At 53.2% G+C, this 15,019-nt stretch overlaps 1 protein-coding gene and 1 long non-coding RNA gene across 3 annotated transcripts in view; one reads left to right on the forward strand and one right to left on the reverse strand.

Annotated features, from left to right (window-relative positions):
- The window catches only part of ATP13A2 (ATPase cation transporting 13A2), a 70,467-nt gene extending 58,699 nt beyond the window's left edge, over positions 1-11,768 (forward strand). For both annotated transcript variants that reach the window (XM_044996387.1, XM_044996388.1), the window contains exons 19-29: positions 209-329; positions 1,008-1,132; positions 1,550-1,710; positions 2,491-2,601; positions 3,393-3,472; positions 6,171-6,323; positions 7,056-7,152; positions 8,228-8,451; positions 8,862-9,013; positions 9,141-9,313; positions 10,196-11,768. In XM_044996387.1, coding sequence (XP_044852322.1) covers positions 209-329; positions 1,008-1,132; positions 1,550-1,710; positions 2,491-2,601; positions 3,393-3,472; positions 6,171-6,323; positions 7,056-7,152; positions 8,228-8,451; positions 8,862-9,013; positions 9,141-9,313; positions 10,196-10,366 — 1,568 coding nt within the window. In that variant the 3' untranslated portion in view covers positions 10,367-11,768. The remainder of the gene's footprint in view (positions 1-208; positions 330-1,007; positions 1,133-1,549; positions 1,711-2,490; positions 2,602-3,392; positions 3,473-6,170; positions 6,324-7,055; positions 7,153-8,227; positions 8,452-8,861; positions 9,014-9,140; positions 9,314-10,195) is intronic.
- LOC123354377 lies at positions 697-4,978 on the reverse strand. The gene is made up of 3 exons (XR_006574743.1): positions 4,601-4,978; positions 3,366-3,467; positions 697-1,178 (listed from the first exon to the last, which is right to left on the reverse strand). It is a non-coding gene; the product is annotated as an uncharacterized LOC123354377 (long non-coding RNA).
- Positions 11,769-15,019: the final 3,251 nt, after the last annotated feature.

Raw genomic sequence — 15,019 nt, forward strand, 5'->3', positions numbered from 1 at the left:
TGTACCTCGATTGCCAGCTGTTTCAACTTCCCGGCCCCTTATCTTGGGAGCAAAAGGGAAGAGATCAAACCACCATGTGGGCAGTAGATGAAACGAGTGGCCTCTTCAATTTCCAGTAGCCCTAAAAGTGCTGATATCAGCCACTGTTCCCAGACTGGTTCTGCATGTGGTCCCTAGTCTGCGTTGCTGATACAGCCCTTCCTTGCAGTCCCTCTGGATTTCTCCCAGTTGTTACGACACTACACTACAGATGGTTTCCGGGTCCTGGGGCTCGCCTGCAAAACTCTAACTGCCGTCAAAACCTTTGAGGAAGCTCAGCAGCTGACGAGGTGCGTGAGCCTGTGGGATGTTTTCCTTCCTTCTCACTTTCCTCTCCTCCTTCCGTTTCCTGTGTGATCCTTGGGGCACTTCAAGTTCCCTGAGTCAGCTGGAGCTGGGCAAAAGTTTTTGACCGAAATTCTTTTCTGAGAAGAAAAAAGTTGCTTCGGCGACACTGCACCATTTCACAAATTTGTGTCTGTTTCACTGAATTGTCCCAGCTGTGGGGGGGATGAGAGAGAAGAACCATAAATCAAAAAATTGAAATGTTTTTGGGGGGGGGGGATTTTTTTAATTATTTTTTTTTAATCCAAGACTTCATTGAAAAATGTTCTTTACATTTATTAAACTGATCAAAACTGTTGAAAAATGGTCAAATGTTTCATTCAACCCAAAATGATTTTTGTTTGTTTGTTTGGAATTATCGGCAAACCGAAAAATCATTTGTTGGCATAGCTCTAGGGTCAGCACTGAAACAAAAATCAATTCCCGGAGGTTCTCTGGCCTGTGTTCTAGGACGTCAGGCTAGATGCTCACAATGGTGCCTTCTGACCTGAATCGATGACTATTAGGAGATCTAAATGGCTTTTAAAGAATCAGACACTAAAGTAACTGCCAGGTTAATTCACTCCCCTAACCTTGTGCTGGCATCCGACACTTACGCCGAGTGCCCTGTTGTGCCCTGGCAGGGATGCCGTAGAGAGTGGAATGACTCTCCTTGGCTTCCTAGTGATGAGAAACGTCCTCAAGGCAGAGACGGCCCCCGTGATCCACCTGCTGAGGAGCGCAAACATCCGCACCGTCATGGTGACAGGTAACCGGCAGAGCTGCTTCTGGGGTGGGCACGGGAGAGGCCGGATCTGTGGAAGGGATCACGTGTTTAAAGCTCATTGCAACTGTAAAGGAATACGTGTGGGGTCTAGTGGTTAGAGCAGGGGACTGGGAGCCAGGAGTCCTGGGTTCTATTTTTGGCTCTGCCACTGACTCTGACTGGCCTTGGGCTAGTTGTTCTGTTCCTTAATCTATTCATCTGTAAAATGGAGCTAGCAACCAGACCCCCCCGCCTTCACAGGGGGAAGGGGACTGGGAGGCTCATGTGTTCGTGGTCCCTTATTTATTAAAACCCTTGGGAAGAGCAGCCGTGTAAAGTCTGGTTCTGGTTGTGAAACCCCGAGCCGATGCCGCGCTGCTCTGAGAGGTGTGAACTCCCCCGTTCCTCTCCCCGTGCCAGGGGACAACATGCTGACCGCGGTGAACGTGGCCAAGAGCTGCCGGATGGTGGAGCTGAAGGAGCGGGTGGTGTTCGTGAACGCCTCGCCGCCCAGCCACGACAAACCCGCCGCCCTCAAATTCATCCTCTCCGACGACCCCCTGGGGCAGGAGCGGCCACAGGTGAGACCCGGCCGGGCCGGCAGGAAAACCCAACAGCCTTGTGCGTGAATCCCTTCTCCCCATGCAATATTATGGGGTATGGAACAAACGGCCATGCAAGAGCCCTCTTCGGCCCCCATCCCCCCCCCCCCCCGCAGCTGGGCTTGTGAGGCTTCCAGCTGGTGCAGTGATGGGCAGAGAGCTGGATGCCACACGTCCCATGGCACAGGGACTCCAGGGCCCTGCAGTGGGACTCACTAACTTGCCCTCGTCCTTTCCTCTTCCTTATCTGCAGTGTCACGTTGCTCAGAGGTGCCTGTCAGGAGCTGGGCCCCGTTGTGCTGGGAGCTGTACAAGTGTCCTGTATCTTGCTCCTGCAGGCAGGCCGGTTCCCCACCCCCAAGAACATACTCATCCCTGAACTGTAGCTGACCCCCTCACGCCGGAACAGGCAGGCCCAGACCGGAGCTCGGCAGGCGTGGCTGCCCCGAACTTCCGGCTGCGTTGGGCTGCGGGATCCGATCTAGCCTGCGCTTCCTCAGCCAGGGCAGGGCATCTCCAAGGAGCCCCCTCTCGGGCTCAGCGAGCTGGGGACTGGGTCGTGGATCAGGGCGCGACCCTGATCTGGGGCCGACGGGGTGGCCCAGCTTGATCCAAACCCCGCTCTTGTTTTGGTGTGGGAGGGATGATCTCCCTGCCCCCGCCCACTGCCGCTGACCAGACGCTGGGGCTAGGTTAGACTGTGGAAAGAAGTGAAGTCAGCGAAGAGCTGAGCGGCTGCCGGTCTGGTTTGCTCCGCAGGGCCTGTACCAGCAGGACGGCTGTTTCCTCGAGCAGCAGCCCTGCCACTTGGCACTGAACGGGAAATCCTTCGCTGTGGTCTGTGACCACTTCCCCCACCTGCTCCCCAGGGTGAGTCCTTCCCTCTCCCGCCTCCTCCATCTCATGTAAGCAGCCTGCTGGAGGTGAAGCCTGGCTTGCGGCTGCTGGGCAGTGGGGACGGCGAAGGTCTCCTGCCCACCACCAGTCTGGGCTGTACGCTTCCCCTCCTTGTTTTCTGCCCATGCCTGGCAGTAGCAGAGCAGAGACACACAAGCTGCAGCGTTCCCAGGCTGCCATGAGTTTGTCTCCCTGCAGATCAGGTAAGGAGGCAGCCCCTGCCTTGTAGGATTTCAGGGTCATTGCAGCTAGGAGCATGGGTGATGCGTGAACTGCCGGCTGGGGGAGGCAAGCCCCTGGCCCGATCCTGGAGCCCAGAGCCCTCCCACCATGGCCGCCAGCCCTTGCCCCCAGTTAGCGCCCCCCAGCACCAGGAGGGCGGGCGGCGCAAGCCAGGGCCACCACACGGGGAGCCGCAGAGGGGGACCTGGGGGCAGAGCATGGGTGAGGCCACACCTGGCTGTTTGGGGAGGCACTGCCTCCCCCAGCCTATGATACCCACCACCCACGGCTAGGAACCTCTCCTGCGGGTTCCCACCATCACTGGAACAAACGCTCCCGAGTCCCCATGGGAACCAGCAGCGGATACTACATAGCCACATTGCTCGCCACAATCCACCGACCCCAACCTAACCACCGTGGAAGCAATCCGGGGACCAGAGTCACACCAAGGAGTCTCTACTCAGTAGCCCCACTGGCTGTTGCTCTGCCTAAGTGCTTCGGATGCCGTGACTTACCTGACCATGAAGCCCTTTCCCTTTTAGATCCTGATTCAGGCCACGATTTTCGCTCGCATGTCGCCTGACCAGAAAACACAGCTGGTTTGCAGGTTACAAGACCTGAAGTAAGTTGGGGGGAAGAGGAGGATGACAAGACGGTGTCAGACCTAACGCTTCCTTCCAAAGCGACCTCTTGTCAATGCAAAGCAGGATGCTTCCTTTCTCATGGGCTCTTGGCAGCTGTGAAATCAGCTTCCGACCGACCACGCCATTGGATCCATTTCCATCCTTTCCCTCCCCTCACCCAAAACCCTACTTTCATGCTGCAAAGCCTAGATCCAGCCTTTTCCCCAAATTCACAGGTGTTTGGCCCTTTTATGGAGGAGGGGGTCTGAGCTGTGACCTTCAAATCTGAGTTTTCCCCAAGGTCAGAGCTTGTTGAGAGCCTGGCTTTTGATCCAGACCCATCTCTGGTTTCTGTAGGCAGGTGGGAACAATGATTTAACTCCAGATTGCGAGGGAGAGATGATAAGTCAGGATTCAAGAAACCCTTAGGAAGGTCCTAGAGGACTTGGAACCCAAATGCTCAGGTGCTTTGGCTGTTTTGGAAGGGGAGATCTTGTGGGGGGGGGGTTAAGCCAGAGGGAAAGAAACTTTCTCTGACAGCACTTGGAATTATAGATTTTCCCACACTATCACCGGGTTTAAATTTTATTTTCCTCCTTTTGATCTGACAGACTGAGAGCTTCTCTCTCATTACATTGTAAGCTACTGGAGTATCCCAGCTACAAATCAGCCCATCTTCGAGGCAGACAGCACTTAGAATCACAGAATATCAGGGTCGGAAGGGACCTCAGGAGGTATCTAGTCCAACCCCCTGCTCAAAGCAGGACCAATCCCCAACTAAATCATCCCAGCCAGGGCTTTGTCAAGCCTGACCTTAAAAACCTCTAAGGAAGGAGATTCCACCACCTCCCTAGGGAACCCATTCCAGTGCTTCACCACCCTCCTAGTGAAATAGGTTTTCCTAATATCCAACCTAGACCCCCCCCCCCCACTGAAACTTGAGACCATTGTTCCTTGTTCTGTCATCTGCCACCACTGAGGATGGTCTAGATCCATCCTCTTTGGAATTTGTCAGGGTCTCAGTACAACCTGCATCGTGTACTGACGTTACTAGCACTTCCAGCAGCGCAGGGAGCTGTGGGGGTCTAAGGCGACAACAACACAAAACTTGTCTGCCAAAAACTTACCATTGTTGCTACAACTGGTCCGTCTCCACCAATGGCCGCAGAGATGAGTGCTTAACCAGCTGTACTTCACGCCCTGGCGTTGCCTCGCCCTGCGTGAGGCGGTGGTTAGACACAGGCCCTTTGGCTACACAAGCGTTCCCATTGTTGCTCCTGTTTGTGGAGCTGCACCCAGAGGTGAAGGCAGGAAAGCTTTGGCAAAGAAGTCCTGTGTAGACAAGACTTGTGTGTAAACTGCCAGGAGAACCTGGAATTCCGGAACCTGGGCCTTTTTCAGATCAGCGCGAAGAAACCAATTCTAAGCTCTCTGGGGCAGGGCCTCTCTTTTTGTTCTGAGTTGTGCAGCGCCTAGCGCCAAGGGGTTTGTTCCCTGACTGCAGCTCCACTGTGTGACCCAAAAAATAATAAAATCCAGTGAATATTTTATACAAATGACACAAATTTAGTTAATCTAAGTAATTGAGAAATTAGCGCATTTGTCCTTAAAGCTGAATCGACTTCTCTTATTGACTTGAATCTAAACAGTTTTAAGTACAGAGTTATTGTCCAGGGGATGGAAGATTTTTTTTTAATAAAATAAGCATTTCAACTCTTTCAGGGTTTGTTTTTTTTTAGTACTTACATAGGTCCAAAGAAATGTAAGAAGCGAGTTGATTGCAGTCCCACTGGTATGCATGCGGCAGTAGGCATTTCTGATACTGTTTCATCTAGCAGCAAACGGCGCATAGCAAGATCCAGTGGCCGGAAGTTGGACAAATTCATAGTAGAAATAAGGTGCCGTGAGGGCCATTAAACCATTGGTGCAATTTACCTAGAGGTGTGGTGGATTCTCCTTCACGTGAACTGTCTAAGAATGGGTGTTGTCCTGAAAAATACACCCTTAGCGCCAACAGAAGTTATGGGCTTGATACAGGGATCGCTGCATGAAATTCTCTGGCCTGGGTTATGTAGGAAGTCAGGCTAGATGATCCTGAGCGTCCCTTCTGGCTTTAATCAGCATTTCACAGAATCCACAGAGCACCCTCATCTTTTTCCAGAGTCAGTGCAGGCTGAAGTTGCTGCATGTGACAGGTGCACGCGTGTGTTGCCCTTATTAATAGAGGCACTAGGTCCCTGCCCCGAGGAGACGACAATCTGAATGTTCTACCAGGTTGCAAGTGTCTCCCCTCCTGTAAGGGGATTTGAGTTGATCTTTATGGAATGACTTTTATGGGGAAAAATGTTTCATAATTAAATGGGGGCAAGGCAGGGAGTCAGACTCCTGGGTTCTACTCCTGACTCTGCCACTGATTCTGGGGCAACTTGGTCCCCACCTCTCTGTGCCTCCATTTCCCTATCTGTAAAATGGGACTGATGATCATTCTAGCCCATCTCCCAGTGGGTTGCTGAAGCTCGTTGCTATGAAGAGCTTTGCACGGGCCTGGTGCCTTTATCGGCAGATCTCAATGTACCGTCAGTGCTTTTAATACGAAGTGCCCAACGTTTTCCAATCTAGGGTGCTCCGTTTCCTGGCAGGGAGGAGGTGGGAATCCTTTGGCTTATACTGTTTGTGTGTGCATGTCTCTTGCCACAGCTATTGCGTGGGGATGTGTGGGGACGGCGCCAACGACTGCGGAGCGCTGAAGGCAGCCGACGTGGGGATCTCTCTCTCGGAGGCGGAGGCCTCCGTGGCTTCACCGTTCACCTCCAGAATCGCCAACATCGAGTGTGTGCCTCTGGTCATAAGGTGGGCTTCGTCCTCCGGGAACCACGGAATTGCATGTCGGGATGGGGGGAATGGAACGTGGGGTCAAGGTGGAGATGTGAACATGGCAAGGGGTTGGCAAATTGGCTGGAAGGACGTGTATTGTCTGCCAGGGTGTGGCCTGGAATGCGGGGATTAATTGATATTAATTAACAATATTCTGAGAATCTCCGTGGTCTCTGACTCCCTGTTCCCTGATCATAGAATCTCAGGGTTGGAAGGGACCTCAGGAGGTATCTAGTCCAACCCCCTGCTCAGAGCAGGACCAACACCAACTAAATCATCCCAGCCAGGGCTTTGTCAAGCCTGATCTTAAAAACCTCTAAGGATGGAGATTGTACCATCTCCTTAGGGAACCCATTCCAGTGCTTCACCACCCTGCTAGTGAAATAGTGTTTCCTGATACCTTCACCCTGCGGGGTGTATCCATGACCTGCACTAAGTCCTAGGCTATCCATGACCTGCACTAGGTCCTAGGCTGGCTGCTATCACCCCTTCCCCTCACTCTGTCCCCTCCTTCTGGCCCCTAGCCCAGAGGCTATGTCACTTAGGGTTTTTGAACTATCCATGGAGGCGGCTGCTTGACCCACAAACCTGGTCTTCCTCCCTGCTCCAAAATGGAGTCCAGTCGACTCATACCTCTCCCCCTGCACAGAACTGCTGGCCCCCTTGTCCACGAATGGAGGGTCCAAGTCTTTCTGATCTCTCTTTCAGGGAAGGCCGATGTTCTCTGGTCACCTCCTTTGGGGTTTTTAAGTACATGGCCCTGTACAGCCTGGTGCAATTCGTCTCAGTGCTTCTACTCTACACGGTGAGTGTTTCGGGCACCATCAGTGGTGGGCCAGAGGAGAAAGGGGGACTGGCTGGTTCTGGGAAGCTGTAAGGAGAACCTGGAGCCTCCCACCTCTAGACTCCCTGGTTTGAATCCGGCTAGGGCCTCTTGCTTGCCACTGTCTCACAGCTTGCTGGCCGGGGCAAGTGAGGTGATGGAGCTGGCTGCGTTGGGAGCGTGGGCAGAGGGGCCAGGAGTCAAACGGGCCTGGAGACTGAGCTTTCCTGGTGCCCTGAGAGATGTTGGGTGTCCAGTCAGGGCCAGGGCGAGGTGCGCTGGTTGAATGGAGGGGAAGTAGCATTGCTGTTCCAGGTATAAACAGAGGCCCCGGATCGCTGAGGATTCAGTCGAGCCCCTTTCACCAGCCTGCTGCCAGAGCTGGGGGTCCCGAAGGGGGCAAAACACGAGCACCCACGCTCCTCAGTGTCTCCGAGAGCCCCCCCCTCCAGTGAGAGGGGCTGGGCTTCAGAGGAGGTCTCCTCCAGGCCTCGGCTGCAGCAGCAGCACTCGGCAAAAGTGGGGGTTTGTTGAGATGAATGGGCGGAGGGAGGCATGTGCGTCAGGGGGGTGGGGGGCTCAGAGGTTGGGGAGGGGAGCGTCCTGTGACGTGGGACGGGTTTTGGGGTCCTCTGTGTAAACTGGTGTTTGTAACTTTGAAAGACAGAACGATAGAGACCATAATGCACCACTGCCTGCTGGAAATGGAACTGCCCGACCATGTGTCATAGCCCCCTTTACTGCCAACAGCAAACTGGGATTCTCCTTTAGCTCAGCTAGGCAGGGCCTGTGCTTTTCATAACCCAGGCCAGTCTGAGCAGCTGAGCTCTGCAGCGGAGCAGCCACCGTAATGTCCTAGTCAGCCACTGATCTGTTGCCGTATGTTGAATTTGGGTCTTTCCTCACAAGATTCTGCTTTAGTGACTTTCTGTCACTGCTGGATTTGAACCAGTGACCTCGAGATGAGGCTCTGTACCCCACTGCCCAGTCCCCTGAGCCATCCCAGTCTGCTCCTGATGGAATATCCCATTTCTCCTTCTTTCCTGCCCTCGCCCAGATTAACACCAACCTGAGTGACTTCCAGTTCCTCTTCTTTGACCTGGTCATCACTATGACCGTGGCTGTGCTGATGGGCCGGACCGGACCTGCCAAGGAGCTGGGCACAATGCGCCCCCAAGGGGCCCTGATCAGTATCGTTGTCCTCGGCAGCCTCCTCCTCCAAACAGCTCTGCTGATCACGGTTCAAGTCATGAGTTACTTCATCACAGTCTCACAGAGCTGGTAAGTGTCTGTCCTTGCCTGGAACTGGCCACAGCAGCTAAAAGGGGGGGGGGGGGGGGACACAAGCCCATTTTGGCCTCATGAAAGGTACCGTGTTGGGAATCCCCAGACTGAATCAGAGCTGGGGGTATCCTGCCTCCTCCCTGGCCAGCACCACCTGCGTCAGGCGCCGGAAGAGCAACCTGCCCCCAGAGGAAGTTCCTTCCTAACCCCCATCAGATGGGTCATGCCCTAAAGCATGGGGGTTTCTTGTCCTCTAATCCTCAGCTGGGAACCAAATGCTGCTCTCTGCAGTGGCTCACTCCAGGCCAAGCCAGCTGCACGTTGCAGGCAGATCCCGCCGGACTGCGCCGCTGTCCGCGGTCAGAGGCTCGTGCCTGATCCTTGCCCCTCTCCTACTTCTCGCCCAGGTACGTCCCGCTGAACAGCACGGTGAGCGCCCCGCAGAACCTGCCCAACTACGAGAACACCGTGGTGTTCTGCATCTCGGGCTTCCAGTACCTGATCCTCGCCATCGCCATGTCCAAGGGGTACCCCTTCCGGGAGCCACTGTACACCAACGGTAAGAGCCCAGCCGGCCTCCTCTCCGCACCTCTTCTCTGTAGCGGGGTGGGGGGTTCCTGGGGTCACTTGGCTCCTGTAACCGGCCCGGCGTGTCCTGGGTCCGTGATGTCTTGTCTTGCCCCCAGTGCCGTTCCTGCTTGTCCTTGTCGCTCTCTTCGGCCTGACGATCGGGATAACTCTTTACCCGCTGGGCTTCGTGAAAGCCGTGCTGAAGCTGAAAGACATAAGCGACATGAGCTTCAAGATGCTGCTGCTAGGCATGGCCACACTCAACTTCTTCACAGCCTTCATGCTGGAGGTAGGAGGGCGGTGGGGGCTGAATTCAGGGTGAACGCCCGGCTACGGGGACAGGGTTCCTGTGGGACCCCACCCTTACTAGTGCCCCTCACTAGGCCCCCCACGGGTCAATGTTCCCAACGGGCTGGGGAGTGCTGGGCACTGCTCCTTCTAGAGCAGAGGTCCCCAAAGTGTGGGGCGCGCCCCCCTAGGGGAGTGTGGAGGACCGTCCGGTGGGTGCAGCAGGGTCCAGGCTAGTCCCCACGAAGGTTGGGGGGGAGCTCCACCCAGCCCGTACCCGACCCCAGCTCTGCTCCAGTCAGGCTCCCAGCCACGGCCCTCGCCCCACACAGCCCTGGCCACAGCCTCCGCCGCTGGCCACAGCGCAGGGCCAAGGCTGAGGGCAAGGCCGGGAGTGGAGCCGCACCTGGCCAGGGGTCTGATTGCCAGCCCCCACCACGGCCTGGCTGCAGCTCCGCTCCCAAACCCACTCCCAGCCTCAGCCCCCTTACTCCGTCCGCGTCTCTCCCTCCTCCCACCCACCCACACCCCCCAAGCCGCAGCCCCACTCCCAGCCCCGGCTCGGCGGGGAGGCATGGACAGGGGGAAGGGGGGGTGCCACCCTCAGAAGTTTGGGGACTGCTGTTCTAGAGCCAATCAGTGCTACAGAGCGCATCAGCCGGGGGGACCCCTCTGGATTGGCATGAGTCTGGGCTCCCTGCCTGGGCCCTTCTGACCTGCTCCCCAGCACAGCCCTGATCCAGGCCTGTCCTCCCAGGGACAGGCGGCCGATGAGCCGTTCCCTTCCACTGGAACGCTGTGGGTGTGTTGGGAAGGGAGCTTCCCCCCGTTCTCCCCACATTCCCTGCCCTGACCCCACGTCCCTCTCGTCCTCCCGCTCCAGACCGCCCTGGATCACGGCATGCTCAATTGCCTGCGGCAGCTGCGCCGGAAGAGGGCCTCCAAGAAGCTGTTCAAGAGGCTGGAGCAGGAGCTCAGTCAGCAGCAGCCGTCCTGGCCGCCATTGAACGAGCCGCTCTTCGCCACGCCCAAACTGTCCATCTCCGGGAGCTAGCCCCGGCTCCTGGAGAGCCCCTCGCTCCAGGGCCAGTGTCCGTGAGTCCAGCAACACCCTGGGGGAGCTTTCCAGCCTTCCCTGACACAGCTCCATTTATTTATGTTCATCTGTCCGTCGCTGCCTTCCCCATGGGCTCTGGCTGCCGCAGGGTTCTCAGTGCCCGGCCCCAGTGAGACACCTCACGCTGATCGCCCCAAGGTGCTCGTCTCAGGAAGGGCCAGGGAGCCCATCTCCCCTGGGGTGCAAGTACTCAACCCGCCCTCGCTCTGAAAAGCAGGGCAGGTGGGGTTACCGCGGGGAAGCCCTCGGCAGCCACTACCACAGAGCAGCTGCCCTCCGCTCGGAAAACTATTCCAGCTCTCTGGTGTGCCTGGGTCAAGCGCCAGTCAGGATCAGACACAGGCAAGTGACTGGTCCAGTCGTGCCTGTGACTCAGGAAGAGGAGCTGTCCGGGACTGCTGCTGTGTCGTAGTCACAGCGCCCTGTCGAATGGTTACCTTCCCCGTAAGCTGATCCTTCATCCCCCGGGGGACTGCACTCTTCCACTCGCTGTGGGTGGCTGGGTCAGATCCACAGCTGGGTGATTTGCCCTGGACGGGGCGTGGAGCAGTCCTCACAGCTATGTTGCACCTTGTCGGGGAGGGATGGGGGGGAAAAAGGAGGACCCCTCCCGCCCTGCACCTTTGTGCCCTTGGTGTTAAAAGCCACTAATAAAAGATGGCCTCTATTGCCATGGTGCTGCACTCGTCTTGTGGCTCCTCTCACTGTGAACAAGCCACCTGCATCCCTCCGCAGACGAGGCGGTGACCTCCGAACGGCCACGCGTAGCAGACACTGTTAGCTTGCCGGACCTGTGTGCAACCCAGCTGCTGTAGCAAACGAGAGTGTTACCTGCCACGTGTGATGCTCAGCGCTCATTGAGACAGGCATGACGAACGTGACAGAGGATGGGATTAGAGATATTTAATGAAGAATATAGTTGAAAGCTGTATTTATTCCACGTCCCCTCGCCTGTTCATCAGAGCAGGTAGAATTGTAGCAGTCGGCTGTACTGTCCATCCGAACTGATCCTGGCCTCCACCCTTGGGCAACGCATGGATTGCTGCTACTGTTCCAAAAAGCTGGGTCATTTGCCACCACCTTAACCGAGAAGCTGCGGGCCTGATGCCGGGTTTGTGCACTCCCACTACTGATGGGTCCTCTGCTAGAACATTACTGGTGACGCTTCGGCAAAGTGATGGAATTGGAACGGAAGATGTATAGGATGTAAGCTCTATTTTTATTCGTCAAAGTGTATCTAGAGGGTGTGTGTGTGTGTGTTTGTGTGTGTGTAACTCATGTACAATCTCCAACTTCGCTGTGTTGCTTTTTTGAGTGTATCTAATAAATGAACATTATTTTCTTGAAAACTAGCTCGTGCTATTTAATTCCGAGTGGCTACATTTCCCAGGTACATTACAACTAGGTAATGGAGAACGGGTACTGAGATCGAACCGGGCTACCCGGAGACTAACACGTGTCTACCAAAAAATAGGAACATGTATTTCTGATTAAACGGAAAAATTCCTTTCTTCAAATAACAAGTTAACAGCAATATTAATGATTTTTCATGTTTTTCACTGAGTACTGTTGGTCATGGTATTTTTGTTTTTATATCTGCTTCTGTCACTTGCACAGTCTGATGGCTTTACTGATACAAACCCATTTTAACGCTGCCAAATGCAAGGTCACACATCTATGAATAAAGAATAACAGGTCACTGCGACATACCCAGGGTACAGTCTGACCTGGTGAACAGCTGTGTCCCCTCCGTTCTCCAACCTAGGGTTCCTTTTACCCTGCTGCTTCGCTGTGAGAGCCACCACTCCGGCTGTGATCACACACAGGATATACTGCAGGCGTTCTACAGCCAGCCACCCTTGAATTACACGGCAGAGCAACACCTGCAAATTCCCAGTCCCAGACTTTCCCCCAGAAATGTGCCTTGTACTGCCCAGCCCTCTCCTGGACAACACAAGCTCATAGGAAGTCGGTCATCTTATTAATAGAAAATGATGTGCACAGATCCTGTATCCAAAAAATGGAGCTTTCCTAACACTTCAATCCAAGCAGCCTGGTCTAGATAAAACAGTAAAACTAGTTTATTAACTACAGAATGATGGATTTTAAGTGAGTACAAGTAATGAAGCATAAAAGTCAGAATTGGTTACAGGAAAATAAAAGTAAATTGCAACTAATGCCTAACCGAACAAGCTAGAGGGAATTCAAAGCCAAGGTGTCTCTCACCACAATCTTATTGGCTGAATGTTTCAGGCAGGATCCCTCCCCCAGTCCAAAGCTGTTTCCTTTGTTCTTCAGGTGTCGTGGATGCCATAGGAAGAGAGAAATGAACCATTAGGAGCATCTCCTCTCTCAATTTTTAGCTCTTTCTGTTCTTCGAGAATCATCTCCTGCTGAAGTTCAGGAGACAGAAAGTCTATGTGGATGGGAACCCCCAGTTGTTTTTTTGTCAAGATGTAAATCTTCATCCACATCCTCTTTCCTGCCAAAGAGTGGCCACTTAACCAGGCGATGATCCATTTGATTTTGTTGACGCCTGGCCGAGGTGTTGGCTACATTTTTGTCTCTGGGGAACTGGTTTGTGGCTTCTCCCCTCCAGATTTCATAGAATCATAGAATATCAGGGTTGGGAGGGACCTCAGGAGGTATCTAGTCCAACCCCCTGCTCAAAGCAGGGCCAATCCCCAACTAAATCATCCCAACCACTTCGAACGTGTCTAATAAATAGTATCATACAAAGGAATCCTATAACTTGAAATGTGTGTGGCAACATTGCATGTAACCAGGATAATAATGATCAGCAAATTATGAGCTTGCAAATGATATCTCACAAGTCATACGTTGTACAAAATGCATGTTCACCCATTTTACAGGACTATGATAGGGGTACAGACTGTCACAGTCACCCTTATGATTAAGGCCAGAATTCATAGAGTTTAAGGCCAGAAAGGACAGTTAGATCATCTCATCTGACCTGTATTTCACAGCCAGTATTTCACCCAGTTACCCTTGTAGTGAGCCCAATAACTTGTGTTTGGCTAAAGCATCTCTTCCATAAAGTCTTGATCTGAAGACCTCAATTGATGGAGACTCCACCACTCCCCCTATGGTTAATCACCCTCATTGTTAAAAAAATAGTGTCTAATTTGAATTTGTCTGGCTTCGGCTTCTGGCCATTGGTTCTTGTTTATGCTTTGCTCTCCAGGACGCAGTCATTTGGATAAATGTCTCTGAGAAGGATTTTGGGGTCTCAGTGGATAACCAATTTTACATGAGTGCCCAGGGCAGTGCTGTAGCTAAGAGGGCAAATACGACCCTTGGATGTATAAGCAGGGGAGTATCGGGTAGGAGTAGGGAGGTGGTATTACCTCTGTATGGAGCATCAGTGAACCGATCACTGGACAACTGTGTCCAGTTCTAGCATCCACTCTTCAAAAAGAATGTTGACAAATTGGAAAAGGTTCAGAAAAATGCTACAAGCGCAATTTCTGGTCTGGAAAGCTAGTAGGAGACTAACCAAAATCAGTCTATTTAGTTTATCCAAGAGAAGGTGACTTGATCATGGTCCACTCATGCCTACTTGGGGAAGAGATTTTTGATAATAGACCGTTCTTGAAAGTGGCAGAGATCCAAAGGCAGGAAACTGAGGCTAGAAAAATTCACACAAGCAATGAGGAACCCCGTTTTTTAACTGAGGGTAATTCACCGTTAGAATAACTTACCAGTGGGCATGGTGGGGTCCCCGTCACGTGACGCCTTTAAATCAAGACATTCATAAACAGATGTTATGGGCTTGATGCAGAAGTCACTGACCGAGGTTCCCAGACTAGTCTATGAAGCCTGCTCCTGAGCTGAGCCAGCAGAGGTATTGGAGAGCAAGTCAGATTTCCATTGTGCATAGCAAGGAAATCCTTCAGTTGCAATCGGGCTGCTGAGACTTCCATCAGCCCCAGCAAGAAGCCCAGCGAGCACAGCCTGGATAGAAATCTATAGCTTCTCTTTACTTTCCGACTTTGGATTCTGCTCAGCTGCTTAATAACGTGTGACTTCAGAACTGAATATCTGACCGAGACGTCACCAAGGAGGAATCTACAAAGACCCATCCAACTCTCCTATTCAGAGGCCTTCTCAGATAAGGGCTTCATCTAAACTTGAGTCTGTCCAGTGACTTCACTGGTCCTTTGGATCGGCTTTGATCTGCATTTGCACACGCTGAGTCAGTATTTCCAGCCATCTGCAAATTAGAGAGAGAGGGTGGGTGAGGTGATTATCTTTTAGTGGACCAGCTTCAGTTGGAGACAGAGAGACAAGTTTACACAGAGATCATCTTCAGGCCTGGGAAAGGTACTGCAAATACCCACTAGAGGGCGATGTGAGACTTGAGCTTGAGGCTATGGAGGAGAAGCTGTAGCCTCTGAGTCAGTCTCCTTATGGATCTGCTTTCAGTGACACAACATGCCTCTTCTGCAGATCTGAGCAAGGGGAGAAGAGAGCACAAAGCTTTGGGGCCGGTACTGTTTGTAAATTCTTTTGGGGCAAGAAACTGGTTTTTAGCTGTAAAGAACCTTCAGTGGAGCCTGTCTCCAAACA

Source organism: Mauremys mutica, chromosome 21 (assembly GCF_020497125.1).
Source record: "Mauremys mutica isolate MM-2020 ecotype Southern chromosome 21, ASM2049712v1, whole genome shotgun sequence".
NCBI classification, from domain to species: Eukaryota; Metazoa; Chordata; order Testudines; family Geoemydidae; genus Mauremys; species Mauremys mutica.